The sequence below is a fragment of the Anguilla anguilla genome, chromosome 15, assembly GCF_013347855.1.
Source record: "Anguilla anguilla isolate fAngAng1 chromosome 15, fAngAng1.pri, whole genome shotgun sequence".
Lineage (NCBI taxonomy): Eukaryota > Metazoa > Chordata > Actinopteri > Anguilliformes > Anguillidae > Anguilla > Anguilla anguilla.
In genome coordinates, this window is record NC_049215.1 from 36,887,405 (window position 1) to 36,906,309 (window position 18,905).

Below are 18,905 nucleotides of genomic sequence, written 5' to 3' on the forward strand. Positions count from 1 at the left end.
ATGGAATACCCATCAGCCACTGCATGCCTGCACCACTCGCTCATGGAATACCCATCAGCCACTGCATGCCTGCACCACTCGCTCATGGAATACCCATCAGCCACTGCATGCCTGCACCACTCGCTCATGGAATACCCATCAGCCACTGCATGCCTGCACCACTCGCTCATGCAGCCCACTCCTCACAGCCCCCCAAATGCAGTTGCTAGGCAACCATTCTGATCAATACTGCCAGTCTTCTGCCAATCGCAAAAGCACAATTCCCTCACACAAAATTGCATGCACTCCTCTCACTCAAAAAGGCGGGCACATATATGCATCACATCATATATGCATTATATACATCACAGAAGGCTGAAAAGCTGGCTAAATATAAACAATAAGTAATTAATAAAATTAAATACATAAACTGCAGCAGATTTGAGAAGCCCTGGTTACACATCCATCACAGCGCTTCAGTTGGTTTATACGAGCGTGAGCGTGAGCGTCCACTGCGGCCCAGAATAGCGCCGCTTCGTGCAGAGCGCGCCAGTGATGAAGTAAGAGTCGTTGAAAACAAAGCTTTCACTGCAAAGGACGCGTAGCCGTTTGCTTTCACTTCCACAGCCGTTCGGTTTTTTTTATATTACCTGCCGCGTAGTAGAAGTTAAAGAACTGCCGGATATTCATTTGAGCGGAACTGGCCTGGGGAAGCCGAATTTCATGCTCTGCACTCTCATTTTGTAAGGGATCCGAGAATCTACTTTTATGTGCCGAGACAAATGTGTGATGTGGGCCCATGTAATTCCACGCATTTAATTCCTCTGTTTACCTACTAATTAACTCTGGAAATCCAAGAATGAAAATGTTTTCTGTTCACAATTGTGTTAAAAACTAGTTTCCCTGCAGTGTACTTCCTTAAAACTTTTTTAAATTATAGTTTTTAAAAAATATTTTTCTACTGTCATTCGTCCAAATACACCTCTTCATGTCGAAATACGTACGTAGGCCTACCCTATCAATGTTAAGAACTTATATTAACCTATATATAAAAGGGTTTAAATGCCATGTAGTCGTTTCCATTGCACTTGCACTTTTTGTCAAAAAACAAAAAATGAGACAACAAATAATATTATCCTTAGGTGCTTAGTTTCAACACGTCAAACTTACACAGCGGAGAAACGAAGCCGCGAGGTAACGCTGGTGAGACACGCGCAGCGTCTGACGCGCGCTTCCTCAGGCGCGCGCTGGTCGATGGAAGAGCATCAGTCAATTACTCAGGCTTCTCGCGGGTACCGTGTGACGGCCGTGGCGGAATCACCCTCATACCCTTCATAAAACTGCCGGCAATACAGTAATAACTGCATTTCCTCGGAAGATGGTAGCAAAACAGAGGATCCGAATGGCTAACGAGAAACACAGCAAAAATATTACACAGCGGGGTAACGTGGCGAAGACACTGGTAAGCCACGGGCTTCCTTCATAGGATGAGTTTGTGTTTATCATGTAAGAAGTAGCCTACAAAAATGTCACGTTATTTAGCCTATTTGATTGGACGATCTGACACACCGGTATAATTATGGATATCAAAAGCGGTAAAATGAATGATGTAGGCTACCAGTAGCCTAATTTATTTGGCGTTTCACATGCTGTCAGACGATATGAAACATTATTCTGTGCGATCTCTGTCAATTTTAATAACTGTGAAACATGCAATTCCATGTTTATTGATGACTACCACGCATCATTTGGCTACAAACAGGGAATGTTATAAAATAACATTTCGAATCGTATTTAGGCTACTGTTAGGCTACGTCCAGTAGCTTTGCTGCTTCTTAGCCCGATAAAGCGGCCGTGCATTTAAAACGATGCGCGAAATGCCTTGAAATGTCTGGAAATTATCGTAGGCTAGGGAATTTATAGCTATGATCACTGTTATTGAAACTGTTTGGGTATCCATTATTGGTTATCTTGTTTTACTAAAAGACGTATTTATATAAATATGCATTTGCAAAATTGCATATCAAATCGGTCACAAATTATCATAATTCATCCATCATGCTTGTCATTACAGGTAAAGATACCGTGTCAAAGACAAGCAGACAAGGATGGACGTCCGTGCGTTTTCCTCTTCGTAGCTCGATGTTGAAGTCTCTGTTCATCGCAATTGTCCACTATCTGTTATCTAGCCTATTTGGCCGAACTGCATCACTGGCCGAATCTAAATTAGGTGAACGTTCTAGTTAATTGAACGCAATACGCCGTGTAAATATGACCAACTGTTTACATCCTGTTATCAGTGTCATTCACTGGAAGTCGGGCACTTTATTCCCTGAAGTAGGCTACATGCAGCTAACAGCATGGTTTCAGATAAGTCTGGATGCATGCATGTAATCACGCATTTGAGTACAATATTAAAGGTTATAAGGTAGTCCCACGCATTGTATTTGGAAAAATGGAGACGTGTGGCAGCTGGCGAGATTAGAAAACTATACAATTTCAAATTCAAAACTTGTAAAAAAAAAATTCATTTATCCAGCAGTACCACAGGTCAGCTGAGGCTCATACTCATGAAAATTGATGTCATCAGTTGATTTTCTGTCCAGCGATCACATTTCAGCAATACTGCTGTAGGAAAAACAGACGGGCTCTGGCACAGCGGCATAGTAGCAGATCTAGGGGATCCCTCCATATGTGACTATATGGGACCTAAAGGGATGAAGGGATATGCGCTTCTACTTTGAAGTTAAGACTCACTGAGAATGGCCCATAAGGCCGTTATGACCAGGTCCCAGGGCCGGCCCTGCAAGGTCCAGACTGAATTTGAACTCATTTCAGTACAGAAACAGACCCAGTAGATGATGCTTTGGACTGAAGGTCAGCTGACAGTTGAAGTATTTCTGCTTGTTCGTGAGCTTATGAGTTTCCTTTTCTTGAGTGGAAAAACTGTGGTAACGATTATGAAAATTATAATTTAAATGAAGTAGGTGCTGCATACTTATGTGATTAAATTAATTTATCATTGGTATTTGCATATAACATTAACTACCTTAGAAGCAAGGGGAAAAACAATATAAAAGTCATCAACTGTAACTAGCTATGGTAGTTCAATGATTCACACAATTAAAAAATAATTCCTGAAAACCAAGATAATTCAAGAACACATTTACCCAGAAGAGCCATTAACCACACTAACAATAAAGACTCAGATAAATTACTTAAAATGACCAGGGGGTACTTCACGAAGCACGATTACTGAGTTTTCTGGATAACTGTGCTCAGTAAAACCCGGAACAGCTCTTTTTACTTCAGTCCATGTTCCAGATTTGGGAGGGTTTTGGGTTTTACTCAGCCCAATTATCCAGCGAACAGAGTAATCCTGCTTCCTGAAACTGGGCCCAGGAGTCTAGACCCTGATTATATATATATATATATATATATATATTATATATATTCATGACTTCGCTTACCCAGGATAATGCCCCCTGCAGGAATGGCAGGCCTGTTCTCTGGGTAATGAAATGGGCTGAATGGGTTTGGGTTGGGGTAGGGGTTGGGTTGGGGGTGGGTTAAGGGTTGGGTTGGGGGTTGGGTTAGTGGTTGGGTTTCACACGCAGCTGTAATCGCTATGTTTTTGCCTTGCAGCGACCGCAGGAGGAGAAGTACCCCGTGGGCCCCTGGCTTCTGGCGCTCTTCGTATTCGTCGTTTGTGGATCAGGTAAAAAAAACACACCTTCTGATGACCAAAAGCACACAGTCCCCTTCTGATGACCAAAAGCACACAGTCCCCATCTGATGACCAAAAGCACACAGTCCCCATCTGATGACCAAAAGCACACAGTCCCCTTCTGATGACCAAAAGCACACAGTCCCCTTCTGATGATCAATAGTACAGTCAACTTCTGATGACCAAAAGTACAGTCACCTTCTGATGACCAAAAGCACACAGTCCCCCTCTGTTGACCAAAAGCACACAGTCCCCATCTGATGACCAAAAGCACAGTCACCTTCTGATGACCAAAATCACACAATCACCTTCTGATGACCAAAAGCACACAATGCTCTTCTGATGGCCAAAAGCACACAGCCATCTTATGACGACCAAAAGCACACAGTCCCCTTCTGATGACCAAAAGCACACAGTCCCCTTCTGATGACCAAAAGCACACAGTCCCCTTCTGATGATCAAAAGCACAGTCACCTTCTGATCACCAAAAGCACACTGTCACCTTCAAATGGCCATCAGATCGCCAAATATCTTTTTTAATGCAAACCATGTGCCCTGTGGTGGTATTTAGAGACAGATTAAAACATTTTCTCCCAGTTGCAGTTTTTTTCTCGGTGCAATGCGTTGTATCCGTAGTGAACTCACCTGGGCTGAATTGGCTGCTCCTGCATCTCAGAGCTGATCTTTCTGTGTGCTGTTCCTTTGCAGCCATCTTTCAGATCATACAGAGCATCAGGATGGGGATGTGAGCCCAACACCGCACGGTACGCTTCCCTCCTGCCACCACCAGGGGGCTGGGCGGCTGAGCAGCAGGACGCAGGGGCTGGACGCTCCTCCCACAAGGACCTGATGCAGGGAGCTAAAGACAGGGGGGCAGGGGCAGGGCCTCGTTCATGCCGCCATTCTTTATTCAGCCTGGGGGGGGGGCGAGAATTGACCTAGTCCTGTTTGGGGTTGGGTGGGTGTTGCTCAGTTCACCGCTGTATTAATTCTCCAAAGATTCATCATAGGCACCTTGTTATAATCAGAGAGATGCACCTGTCCATTGTTAGCAATGGCGCTACCACGCTCCTGTAGTGCTCCGCAGGGTGGGGGGGGCGATGGGGCTGACGATTCTGGGAGCCTGCAGCTGGAGAGGGCCCACAACAATTCCGTCACTTTTTAAAAACAAGAGAAACTAATTTAAGGGGGCGCAGAATTCCACAGCCCTCATACTCTAGCCTGTGGGGGGAGGGGGGGCTGTCCTCACAGGCCGTAGTCATGGTTTGATATTTGAAGCCCCAGCGCCTGTGTACCGTTATGGCTCGTAACTTCAAATGGGAAGGTGGGCCACAAGAGGCCTTGTGATGGCCATGGCCAGTGAGGACAGCCCCTGTGTGTGTGTGCATGTGAGTGTGTGCGTGTGAGTATGTGTGCATGTGTGCGTGTGAGTATGTGTGCGTGTGTGAGTGTGTGTGAGTGTGTGCGTGAGAGTGTGTGTGAGTGTGTGTGAGTGTGTGTGTGAGTGAGTGTGTGTGTGCATGTGTATGAGTGTGAGAGTGTGTGTGTGTGAGTGTGTGTATGAGTGTGTGTGTGTGTGTGTGTGTGTGTGTGAGTGTGTGTGTGAGTGAGTGTGTGTGCATGTGTATGAGTGTGAGAGTGTGTGTGTCTCTTCACTGGCTCTTGGGTAAGTTTATGCACCAGTGGCTTGAGGAGGTTTTGCAGATTCCATGTTGGGGGAGAAAAGGGGAGACATTTTAAAACATCTGTCATGCTGAATACAGACTTTTTCTACCAACTCTTCAGTTATCAGGTTCCACTGACACTCTTTTACACGTTCGGAAGCACTCACCTTGTCCAGTGTCTGCTTACCGAAAATGGAGTTGACCGCTGAATATGTGCCAGACACTGTTTATATATTTAAGCTTGTCGCAGGAGAAATGTTTTTTAAATAAAGGTTAAATTTTTTGGGATGTGCCTGGAATCAGCCTTTATTTCAGAGGTCATTATCCGCTGCCCTAATAAAGACTGCTAGCACACTGCCACAATGCTCACAGAGAGCGCTAGCACACTGCCACAATGCTCAGAGAGCGCTAGCACACTGCCACCATGCTCACAGAGAGCGCTAGCACACTGCCACCATGCTCACAGAGAGCGCTAGCACACTGCCACCATGCTCACAGAGAGCGCTAGCACACTGCCACAATGCTCACAGAGAGCGCTAGCACACTGCCACCATGCTCACAGAGAGCGCTAGCACACTGCCACCATGCTCACAGAGAGCGCTAGCACACTGCCACCATGCTCACAGAGAGCGCTAGCACACTGCCACCATGCTCACAGAGAGCGCTAGCACACTGCCACCATGCTCACAGAGAGCGCTAGCACACTGCCACCATGCTCACAGGGACGATTATTAAACTCTCCGCTGTGAGCAGCGATTATTATTTACTTAATATCAGGCACCTTCACTTTCTTATTATTTAGACTTTATTTTTTAAATGTCAGGCGGGTTATCTGGTAATTAAGCTAGCAGCTACACTACTGCGGCTCAGCGTAATTAAATATAAAATGTGCTGTGGGACGTTCATCTCTGGGTGTGGCGTGAAACAGTGACAGTTACTCATCCGCATTGCCCCCCTAAAATCTGCCAAAAAGGACTCACTGGAATTAAGGTCATTGGACGAATGGCGGTAAAGGCCACCTTTGAGGTTCTAAAACGGGCGTATAATTTGTCAGTCTGAGCAGGGAAGGACCGCATGGTCTGAGCGGGGAAGGACCGTACGGCTCCAGCTGAGGGAGGAGTCATTCAGGCCACAGTCCTGGCAGAAATGATTACATTTCAGATTAGCTGTTTAATAAGCTTTCCTGCCGCAGTTCTGCAGCCTCGCATTTCAAATGAGACTGTCCCGTGTGCTCGAGGGGGCAGGGGTACTCCTTCTATTGATACGCAGTTAGGGCTAGAACAACGGATCCAAGCCAAGGAAATGCTGAGAGAGAGACACCTGCAAACTTTCGCCTTCACTACCCCTCTCTACAGATGCCCCAGGGGATCAGAATGCCTCTCATTGGTCAGCACAGGTACCCAGAAGCACCTGGAGGACTTTACCTTACATTGCACCCGCATGGTTGATCTTCAGATGGGTTATCCTCATATGAATCAAATCTGGCTATTCACAGAGTCCATTGTATATATGTGCACGTGTGTGTATGCATGTACATAGATGCATATACTTTGTGTGTGTACGTATATGTATATACTGTGTGTGTGTGAGTGTATGTATATGCATATATTGTGTGTGTGTGCGTGAGAGTGTGTGCATTTGACTGTGTGTGTGTGTGTGTGTGCGCGTGCGTGAGCGAGAGTTCAGACGTACTAATGCATGACTGAGCATGAAACACACACACACACACACACATCTCTAACACACATACACACACAACCCCAAAGCACACACATCCCTAACACACACACACAACCCCAAAGCACACACATCCCTAACACATACACACACAACCCCAAAGCACACACATCCCTTACACATACACACACACCCCAAAGCACACACACACACACACAACCCCAAAGCACACACATCCCTAACACATACACACACACAACCCCAAAGCACACACATCCCTAACACACACACACAACCCCAAAGCACACACATCCCTAACACATACACACACACAACCCCAAAGCACACACATCCCTAACACATACACACACACAACCCCAAAGCACACACATCCCTAACACACACACACAACCCCAAAGCACACACATCCCTAACACATACACACACACAACCCCAAAGCACACACATCCCTTACACATACACACACACACACACACACACACACACACACACACAACCCCAAAGCACACACATCCCTTACATATACACACACACCCCAAAGCACACACACACGCACACACACACACCCCAAAGAACATGCTTCTCTTACAGTGGTTTAAGCCCAACTGCAGACCATTGATCATTCTAGGCAGGGTGGCACTACAGAGCCCAGAGAAAGTCTTTCTAGGCAGGGTGGCACTATCAGAGCCCAGAGAAAGTCATTCTAGGCAGGGTGGCACTACAGAGCCCAGAGAAAGTCATTCTAGGCAGGGTGGCACTACAGAGCCCAGAGAAAGTCATTCTAGGCAGGGTGGCACTACAGAGCCCAGAGAAAGTCATTCTAGGCAGGGTGGCACTACAGAGCCCAGAGAAAGTCTTTCTAGGCAGGGTGGCACTATCAGAGCCCAGAGAAAGTCATTCTAGGCAGGGTGGCACTACAGAGCCCAGAGAAAGTCATTCTAGGCAGGGTGGCACTATCAGAGCCCAGAGAAAGTCATTCTAGGCAGGGTGGCACTATCAGAGCCCAGAGAAAGTCATTCTATGCAGGGTGGCACTATCAGAGCCCAGAGAAATCCTTCTAGGCTGGGTGGCACTATCAGAGCCCAGGGTTGCTTTCATAAGGGAAGCAAGCCTGCCGTCCAGATACTGCAAATGAAACCAGGCAGGGCAGCCTTTCTAAAGCTCCAACTGCAGGTTATAATTAACATCCCAAGCTACTGAAACAAATGACAACATATAAATAATTTAACTAAGCTTTAAAAAAATGGCTCCTTTGAACCAGGAAATAAAACAGCCTCCACTCATTCGCTCTGACGTAGTTTTGAGCAGATGAGTCATTACGCTGTTAGCTCTCACTTCTTTTTCCTTCTGCAGTCGCTTCAGATCTCACCCAGCAGCAACGATCACCTCATTCCGCCGTCGCATCTCATCCTCTGCGGTGCGAGCTCCTTCACCACAGCCAGCGCCCTCATCCACGTGAGGAACAGCGGGGGGGGGGGGGGGCGTGCTCATACACGGGCAGCGCCCTCATCCACGTGAGGAACAGCGGGGTGGGGGGGGGGGGCGAGCTCCTTCACCACAGCCAGCGCCCTCATCCACGTGAGGAACAGCGGGGTGGGGGGGGGGCGAGCTCCTTCACCACAGCCAGCGCCCTCATCCACGTGAGGAACAGCGGGGTGGGGGGGGGGGGGCGTGCTCATACACGGGCAGCGTGCTCATCCACGTGAGGAACAGCAGGGTGGGGGGGGGGGGGGGGGGGCGTGCTCATACACGGGCAGCGTGCTCATCCACGTGAGAAACAGGCAGACTCATCATCACCAGGGGGCGGAGAATAGAAATAGCTTCAAAAATCTACCAATCGCAGCTCACGGGCGAGTTATGGCATTAGCATAAACCAATCACACAACTACCCATATGGAGGTGGTTAGGGTGCCAACCTGTTACATCACAGAGAGAAATTTACAAAACGTATGTCCAATACCTGCAGAATCATTTCAACACCACAAAATGTTCAATTTCATTTTTCCCCACTTTTATTGAAAGTTGAGAAGTGCAACTGTCAAGTGCATTTGAATTATCTTACAACGTTTTCTCTGTCTGAGTAGCATGCACAGAAGATGGCGTACAGCTCATACGTGCTGTAGAGGAAGATCCATTTCAGGTTTGCATTGTTTCTTATGATATTGAGACTAGGTTTACAGTTGAACATCCGGAGTGCTTCACTGTCAAAAGAAAATGATAAGGATGCGACACTCAAAAATGATTTCAAGTGAAGAAGAGTTCACAGGAGGACTGAATGCAGCCAGGGAAGCGAAAGGCTGTCGCACTGAAGCGAAGCTGCATTTCTGATTTACAGCATTAAAAAGCCCCACAACAGCCCAATAACAGCTCCATGTCAATCTGTACAGCCTAATTACATACAGGATTATTCCCTAATCCTTCTTTCTGTTGTTGCTATTTTACAAGAGTACTTACACTAAATACACAAATGTACACAAGCCGAACCTTCAGTGAAGCTCCGCTGAGCCTCAAACGCGTGCCTCCGTCCCAAAGCGGGACGTCCCAGCAGAAAGGAAGAGGGCAGAATGAGTCTTAAATACTGAAAAAGGCATCCCCTCCCCTGGCAGGCCGACGCCCCCGCGAGGAGAGACTGGTGACAGTGCTGCTAAGATTCTAAACGTCTCCTCCACAGTTCCCATACCAGATGGGAGGTCCTCTGCATCTTCACATCTGTCACCAGGAAAGTGCTTGTTCTGATTTCAGATCACAGCCATGAAAAAAAAAAAAAAAAAAAAAAAAAAAAAAAAGAGTCCCCACTGATCAACATCGCCTGAAATCCGCTGACACAGGTACGGTGCTTCGGTCCGAAATTATAACCATGATTTCTCAGCAGTCCACAGATTTTGGTAAATGTTCACCTGCCCATGATAATGGTTTCATTACTGAAGACGATTGTCTAAAAGGCGTGTAACGTCCTCCCCCAAAAAAACCGTAATGCTGGTCACATTTTGTGAGTTAAATATGTGCAAAATCTTGTGCAGAAAGCTCCTGTGATTGTGGTGTGTTTGTGTTTGAGCGCAAGTCCGTCTGCTCGCGGTTCTGCTGCCATGGCTACGCGGACGGACCCGCGCTCTGGGAGGTGGGCGGGGCTACGCAGACGGGCCCGCGCTATGGGAGATGGGCGGGGCTACGCAGACGGGCCTGCGCTCTGGGAGGTGGGCGGGGCTGGGGGCTGCGCAGACGAAGGCGGGGAGCTGCTCTGAACCTGCGCTTGGAACTGCGCCAGCTGCTCGGGGCTGGCCAGGTTCTTCAGCAGGTTGTTCTCCTGCTCCAGCTGCGAGTTCCTCTCGATCAGCTCTTTAATCTGCTCCTTCAGAACCTCCACCTCCTCACGCACCGCGTACATCAGATGACTCTTCACCAGGTCCTGCAGAGGAAGAGCACACATGGTGAGGAAGTGGAGGAGCAGACAAGGAGAGGAAGAGCAGACATGGTGATTAAGAGAGCCTTTATACTTCCCTTTCAAAGAATAAAACTTTGAACAGATGCTGCTGCTGCAACTTCAACTACTATTATTATAATAACAATAGCAATAATAACAATGTATTATTATTGACGTTTATTTTCAACGCTCAACATTGCCTGACTGGCTAGATTGATAGATTGATAGATTCTGTATGCTACACACAGATATGTTATTGTAACCAGATTCAATTTGTAAGCTGAAAGATGGCCAAGATCAGCGAGCAGAAACACTAATAAAAGGCGCGGCAATCAGATCCTACTCCTCACACTACAAAGCGTCACCAAAAAATGGCCGGTCTAAACAGAGGAACCAATCAGCAGCCGAGTTATTTATAAGTAGGTGTCAAAGTCTCCCAGTTTGCCTAGCAACAGTCAGTAGAGACAAAATCGCGTGAGTCTCTTTGGGCAGGGATCCAATAACAAACAAAAAAAAAAAACAACAGTCAAATGGAAAATATAAACCTTCATTTAATTTTTAAATTATTTTTATTTTATTTTATTTTTTTTACATCTGGCTTTAGTTTAATATCAAAACGCACACTGGATTTGGCGAAAGTACGTTAAATTGACGCTGAACTTATATTAACGCAGCTGCTTCATATGAGTACACACACTGAATCAGCAAAGACTAGCTCACAGTCGCTCCGCTAGCTAATGTTATCTTCATTGTCACGTTAACGATCCAGTTCATTTTGACAATACTGCTGTTGACAGCGTGCCAGTTCCGTGAAAAAATGCCACATTTCGACTCGTTCATTGTTTCATTAACCGATTTGTAAAAAACCGTCCTTAAAAAAAATTTGTCCTTAACTGTGTGCTAGACTAGAACATTCTCAATACAATTAGTTTAAAGGGGTGAAGTTATTCTAAAATCACATTAGATCAATACCACCGGTTCTAACATCGTGCCTACTGTGTGTGCTCTTATGTGGGGCGTCCCGTTTGGATTTTGGTTACATAAGCGTTCTGTAGATTTGGATTATACAATGCATCTATAGATTACATAGTATTTAAATACTTCATTACTAAAGACACCATTTCAAAGCGGTTAAGCATAAGCAACATATTTTGTCGTTTGTCAGCCAGTGCATTTTCACTGATTCGAAAATGATTACACAATCAATCACCACAGGCGCTCGTAAATTCACTTACCATTGCTTGTTCAATTTTGTTGTCTATGGCTACGACGCTGGCCCCCGAGGAACTGAAAGAGAACACAAATACATGTCTATTAATACGGAACACACCAGGAAAAACCGTTTTCACTCACAACTCATCGCCGCGGCAATGCAGGACAACTTCGTTATCTACTGCAAACCCCGCAAACACCTTTCCGCAGCCGTTTGCGCACCACTGGCTCGCGAATGAGACTGAAGGTGTGCCCGACAATATTCACAAGCATTCAGCCAGCTAAGCATTTTTTCCATCACGCTAAAAAGCCAGATCCCGTTTATCAGAGTACAGTACACACTGACTGACCGTGTAGCGTTTTCAGCAGCATGCACGCTAATGTTACCGCTGAACCACAGCCAGAGCAGCCGAACAGACGGCGCCGTTTGACAGCATCTCACACTCGTTTTACACGACGCGTAACCTCTCCAGGGCGGTGACATTTTCCCCGATACAGACCGCATCAAAATAAACGAAACAGAAACAGAAACGAAACGGCTGCCACTGCCGTCAGATTTAATAACTATACGTATTAATACGCATAAGACTCGAAGCCGATGCAGGAGTGCATTAACCACGTCAGCAATATATTCCCATCATACAGACTGCATCCAATATCTTCCACATCATTTATCGACACGAAAATATAATTAGCCTACCTATTGTCAAGCCTGACGGGGGAACTTTCTGTACCCAGCAATGACGATAAAAATGATATCGAAAAATTTCTCAGCTGGCAAACACCCAGGTCCATCGCCACAGTGTAGCATGGGGTATTCATGCTAATTCCTCCATGTATACCAAAAAGGAAGGAGATAAAATGTCGTCTTGCGTTGGTTAAAGCATTCTCTCGTCACCGGGCAGGGGCAGGTTTTTTCAGGATTAAGTTCTGTTTCCCAGCAGAAAAAGCTGGCATCGAGGGGAGCTCGTTCATCTACAAGCGCAGCACAAAGAATCTCCAAGGTCAGCTCATCTCCGCTTTGTGGAAATCTGCAGCCTCCATGATATTTGCATAATTTATCCAAGAAAAACAGCGCACCGCAGCAGCCTATTGGTGGAGAGGAAGACTCATTTGACTAATTTATGTAGCAACGCCCCCACCTGGAGCTCAGCCGACATCCTTAACATAATATATTCAACATGCACCTCAGAAACCGGGGGAAACCGGACAGAATGAGAAAAAACGACTCAACATATTTCAAACGGGGAAAGAAAGGTCTAATGTAACGATTTCCCTCCGTCACAAAAGAGAAAAATAAAATCAGTTTAATAGCGTTAATTGTTATTCATCTGAAATAATGTTAGATTAACCATGTATACGGACACATTATGTAGATACAAACGCCTACTCGGAAGAAAAACAAAAGACTTCACTTCACTATCGCCGTAGATGTACATTTTCATTGTTCACAGATCTGATGAAATCACGACCTAACATTGCTCCTGCAGGTGCAGGGAATGCGAGTTACGGGTTTATGTAAGAGTTCCACGCAAAAGTGCTGCCACCTGACGGCCGAAACCAGCACATCACCCTACAGATCAGCCATTTCCAGGAATCACTAGCCCGTGATCGATATGTGGGGCCTTAAATATTACATATCTCGAGTTAAGCGACAGTTTCATACAGTATCAACCTCCCTCAGGCTGTCCCATAATCAACATTTTGATTGTCCTGTTTCATCACTCAAAACTACTTCCAAAAAGTCATCAAATAAATGACTGTGACGTGATTAAGATGTTTTGTGTACCTGAGGTAAATGGACACAGTCTGCTGGATAGCGCAGCAGAAACCAGACACAGGTCTCAGTGCCTGCGTTACGGAATGAGAGACGGGCCCAGGGGCGAGCTTGGAGAGAGAGCACTGCATGTGAAACCCCAGCAAACGGTCGGGCTGAGGACTAAGCGCACTACAGTCAGGGGCAGAGAGACAGAGGCCAACCTGCAGCCCATTTTACAGATTGCTTGGGGCTTAAACAGTAAATGAGGCAGATGAATGATAAAAGGTTGAGATGAGATTTCGCCGTGGCACCGGATAAAACAGCCGCACCAGAGGAAGAATGGGGCTCCTGGGTCTACAGCAGAGTCATCAGATCCAAGTGCATAATTACACCTAATAAACACCTAATAAACCAAATAAACCTAATAAAACTTAATAAACCTAATAAAAACTGCACGATTCACCATAACAACAGCTGTGTGAGGAGCAAAGCTGCTTCTAGTACCTACAGAGCTGCCTAGGGGCTCCAATCTGAATCAGCTCGTAATCTACAGACCTTTATGAGGTCACTTCAATACAACCAGAACAGTATTCCACTGAAAGACAGGGAACGGTGAACCAACCAATGGCTGCGCTGAGAGAAGTGAGTGAACCAATGGCTGTGCTGAGAGAGGTGAACGAACCAATGGCTGCGCTGAGAGAGGTGAATGAACCAATGGCTGCACTGAGAGAGGGTGAGTGAACCAATGGCTGCGCTGAGAGAGGTGAATGAACCAATGGCTGCGCTGCTGAGATAAACTGGTAGCTGGAAGAAACCGGTTCAGTCCAGAGGAAAGGGGGCAAAGTAGTGCCAGGGGCTTTGCTGATTACCCTAACCCCATTATCGCATACAAAATGGCCGCCTGCCTTCGAGAGGTACTGGAGAAGTGCACCGCAGTTCCTCAGATGGGGCAAATGGGCTTTGCCCACAACTGGGGAATGGTCGATGTGAAACTGGATCCGATGAGAAAAACGCCTCAAAATGTCAAAGAATCAAACATAAACTGTGTGAGCCGCCCCTCTAGAAGCCCTAAAAATGAATTCTGAGCGCACCTGAGGTTATTTTCCGTTACCCACAAGCATGGCAGAGCCCACACCTGGAGACCTCGCTAACTGCTGAGCTCTGCTACGTCCACAGGAGCACCACGCGGCCATGTGACGCACCTGGGAGGAGGCGAGGCTCAGGCGCTCCAAATAAAGCAGCTCTGTGCGACAGGGCGGTGGACATAGAGCTCATCCTAATTAAACACGCTGGCTTTTCCAAATGCAGCCGAGGACGTGGGTAAGCAGCTCAAAGCGCGCTTATCTGCTCCGGAGCGCTCTCACTGGAAGAGACTTTAGTTATAGGAGCCTCACACACCCCTGGGGTACAGGCCCTGACCTGGCCACAGCCGTATCCCCGGCAACGCCACGCCCAACAACGTCTTAGTGCTGCTTACGCTGATCCTCGAACCCCTGGCCACACGTGGACGCACGCGAGGACTGCTGATCGTTAACAGAGACACACGCCGACTCCTGATCATGTCACACCATCCACCCAGCACCACCCACCCAGCACCAGACACAATCAGCACCATCCACCCAGCACCATCCACCCAGCACCAGACACCCAGCACCATCCACCCAGCACCATCCACCCAGCACCAGACACAATCAGCACCATCCACCCAGCACCATCCACCCAGCACCATCCACCCTGCACCATCCACCCTGCACCATCCACCCAGCACCAGACACAATCAGCAGGCTACCCTGGAGACGGAGATCACTGCGCTCTACTGACCATGTCACACCATCCACCCAGCACCATCCACCCAGCACCAGACACCCAGCACCATCCACCCAGCACCAGACACCCAGCACCATCCACCCAGCACCATCCACCCAGCACCATCCACCCAGCACCAGACACAATCGGCAGGCTACCCTGGAGACGGAGAGAGATCACTGCGCTCTCTGCTAAAGAAACACTGCAGAGTGAGATCACTGCACGCTCTGCTAAATAACACTGCAGAGAGAGATCACTGCACGCTCTGCTAAAGAAACACTGCAGAGAGTGATCGCTGCACGCTCTGCTAAAGAAACACTGCAGAGAGAGATCACTGCACGCTCTGCTAAAGAAACACTGCAGAGTGAGATCACTGCACGCTCTGCTAAATAACACTGCAGAGAGAGATCACTGCACGCTCTGCTAAAGAAACACTGCAGAGAGAGATCACTGCACGCTCTGCTAAAGAAACACTGCAGAGTGAGATCACTGCACGCTCTGCTAAATAACACTGCAGAGAGAGATCACTGCACGCTCTGCTAAAGAAACACTGCAGAGAGAGATCACTGCGCGCTCTGCTAAAGAAACACTGCAGAGAGTGATCACTGCACGCTCTGCTAAAGAAACACTGCAGAGAGAGATCACTGCACGCTCTGCTAAAGGAACACTGCAGAGAGTGATCACTGCACGCTCTGCTAAAGAAACACTGCAGCCGTTACTGAGCACAGGCCCTTAGCCCTGGGGTTCAGATTCAGCAGAGCCATAATGGACCCGCAGACCTGACGCAGACGGCCAGTTTCCCCTCTGACCACAGGCCTGGACTGTACTCAGGAGGCTGCTCACTGACCTCCGGCTCGGATGTGAAGTTGCAGGTTTGACCGCGTGCAGATTAAGGACATTCTAAAATAAGAGCACCCTGTGGAACCCACACCCACCCCTGCAGGGAGGGGTCACATCCTGCCACTCACCCCCAAAGTTTACTCCATCCCCCCGATCTCGGTCTTCCTCCAACACCCACAGCCAATCTACTCTAAACTCGAAAAGTGTCCTACAGCACCCAAAAACCAAGTGCCCACAATCTGAAAAACACCCCAGATATTTTTAAATTATATTTATATATTTTTATTATATTATACTTAGTGGAAAATTTTCAAATGTCCATATAGCACAAATGTACACGATCTTTGTAAAGGTACTGATTTTTTAAAATGAACTTTGGGGAATAAGCTTTGACAGAACGACAGCAGCTCAGTTTTAATAGTGGAGCGGTTCCAGGGGTCACAGTGGGATTCTGCGGGGAGCAGGCAGACCAGCTCAGCAGAGGCCAGGCAAGGCGTGTCTGCAGGAGCGCAGACGGGCGAAGGTCCAGCGTGGTCCAGTGGATCCAGCATGGATCACGCTCCACACATCTCTCCAAGCACTCATGCGCTGGTGCTTCAGAGCAGGGAAGAGCTGACTGAAGGCAATCTCACAGATCTGCAGTCTTTTGGGGGGCTATTGTCTGTGGAGGAGGTCCTCTGTAAGGCTACAGAACTGCAGAGGGGAGGGGCTCTAATGACATCACCGCCAGCCACCTCTCTTCAGCATGGAACATTCTGTTCCAGCACGTAACAGCATTCTTACACATTACACTTCATATGCATTCATTTTGCCTATTTATTTACTGTTTTTACACCATCCTCCAGGATAAAACACATTCAGTTCATTTCCAAGATGGTGGTGTGCACTAATATCATTCATTTCAGTCTGGTGGTGTTTTAACAGGCACAGGATTCCCTGAAGAGACTCAGGACTTTGCTAAAAGCACAGTGTGTTCCCACAAAGAAAGGAGATAATGAACGAATCAGGAATACCCGTCTATTCAGGTCTACTCGCTCAATGTTTAACTAGAAATACCGCCTCGCGGTTGTATGCCTCCACCAACCAGTAGCCAGTTTGGATATAAAATGTCATCACTTCATCATTTTATCCTATTAGACATTTGTGTGAAACTTTGTCATAATTAGCGTATGAATTCTTGAGTTATGGACAAAAACGTGTTCTGTGAGGTCACAGTGATCTTGACCTTTGACCACCAAAATCTAATCAGTTCATCATTGGCCAAGTGGACGTTTGTGCCAAATTTGAAGAAATTCCCTCAAGGCGTTCCTGAGATATCGCGTTCACGAGAATCTGGATGGACGGACGGACAACCCGAAAACATAGTGCCTCTGGCCAAGGCTGTGCCGTCACGGAGGCATAACAACAAACTAGGCGCTGGTGCAATTAACAATCCACTAGAAAACGGGCCTGTATAACCGAACAGAACCTGCTACAGAAAGCTAGCATTAGCATGGGGGTGAATGGACCTGCTACAGAAAGCTAGCATTAGCATGGGGGTGAATGGACCTGCTATAGAAAGTTAGCATTAGCATGGGAGTGAATGGACCTGCTACAGAAAGCTAGCATTAGCATGGGGGTGAATGGACCTGCTGCAGAAAGACAGCATTAGCATAGGGATGAATGGACCTGCTACAGAAAGCTAGCATTAGCATGGGGGTGAATGGACAGGCACAACAGCAGTTCACTACCAGGCTTGTCCATGTTTGGTGCCAAAACTGAATTTGAGTTAAGAAGATGGACTGCCTTTGAGATGAAAGTTTTTCTGCATGACCCAGGATGGCTCTCTAGCAGCTGAAGAGCACCCAGCGCAAACACACAAGGAAAGGAAAGCAGCTAAAATGCAGTAGAGAGGAAACAGAAGAAAACCCTGCTCATTCGCACAGACCCGGCAGGGCAGCAGCTTTACCTCCTCAGATGCTGCTCCAGCTCCCAGAGCAGCAGCTTCAGGGCCATCTTCTCCTGGCCCTGCCCGCCCCGCGCCCTCTCTCTCATTGGTGTGGGCCGGCACTCCGCCTCCGATCACAGAACGCACCCCTCTTTCGGCCGCACGCTGGGGACCCCCCACCCCCTGACAGAAAGCTCACTGCGAGGTCACCCCACGGGCGTAGCGGGGTCTGAGCTGGCTCTCTCCAACGCGCCCGCTGGACGAGTCTTTGTTTTCGCCGTCTTACGAGAACCCTCACGACCGAATGAATGAAAACAAGAGCAGGGGAAAGCCGTGATGTCACAGGCTCCCGGGGTCACGTGACCCTCGCAGTTACATAAGCCATCAGCAGAGATTAGCATCTTTCCGGTGATCGGTGCGCTCAAGCGATCTGCCATTCTCTCTCTCGCTCTCCCTTGCTCGCTCCCTCCCTCCCCACTCTGCCGAAGCCCGTCTGTAGGTCTCCTCCTCCTCCTCCTCCTCTTGCTCCGTGCGGCCCAGCAGAGAGCGCCCCCCCTCCCCCCCCCCCCCTGTGTTTGGGCAGAGAGGACAGCCGGGGATTATCCCGTCACGTCTCATCAGCGTCCTGTGAGCAGCGGGCGGAGCTCGCGTGCGCTGCTGAATACCAAACGCACACCGCGCCCGTCCCAACAAAACAGGGATTTCACCTGGACCCGGCCCGCAGACGCCGGGGGGGCGTGGTCAGCCGACCACAGGAGGAAAATGGCCGCCTTCCTCCCCGCCATCGGCCGTGAGAGGCGCTCTCAGGCCAGACGAGCCGAACAGCGGCTCAGGAGCCTAAAAACCCGAACCCTAACCCTCACCCTCACCCT

The 18,905-nt window shown here is 48.0% G+C and overlaps 2 protein-coding genes across 8 annotated transcripts in view; one reads left to right on the forward strand and one right to left on the reverse strand.

The window, feature by feature from the left end:
- The first annotated feature begins 1,165 nt into the window (after nucleotides 1–1,165).
- serp2 (stress-associated endoplasmic reticulum protein family member 2) lies at nucleotides 1,166–5,199 on the forward strand. The gene is made up of 3 exons (XM_035393089.1): nucleotides 1,166–1,441; nucleotides 3,625–3,697; nucleotides 4,415–5,199. The coding sequence occupies exons 1-3, from the start codon at nucleotides 1,358–1,360 to the stop codon at nucleotides 4,453–4,455; spliced, it is 198 nt and encodes a 65-aa protein (XP_035248980.1). The 5' UTR covers nucleotides 1,166–1,357; the 3' UTR covers nucleotides 4,456–5,199.
- A 3,858-nt stretch (nucleotides 5,200–9,057) lies between these two features.
- The window catches only part of LOC118214141 (TSC22 domain family protein 1-like), a 39,733-nt gene continuing 29,885 nt past the window's right edge, over nucleotides 9,058–18,905 (reverse strand). For 3 of the 7 annotated variants that reach the window (XM_035393764.1, XM_035393769.1, XM_035393770.1), the window contains exons 2-3: nucleotides 11,725–11,776; nucleotides 9,058–10,474 (exon numbers count right to left, since the gene is read on the reverse strand). In XM_035393764.1, coding sequence (XP_035249655.1) covers nucleotides 10,235–10,474; nucleotides 11,725–11,776 — 292 coding nt within the window. In that variant the 3' untranslated portion in view covers nucleotides 9,058–10,234. Of the gene's footprint in view, nucleotides 10,475–11,723; nucleotides 11,777–12,051; nucleotides 12,371–12,401; nucleotides 13,210–18,054; nucleotides 18,473–18,905 lie in introns of those variants that run through there. The other 4 variants (XM_035393768.1, XM_035393767.1, XM_035393766.1 and 1 more) reach the window with 4 other exon arrangements.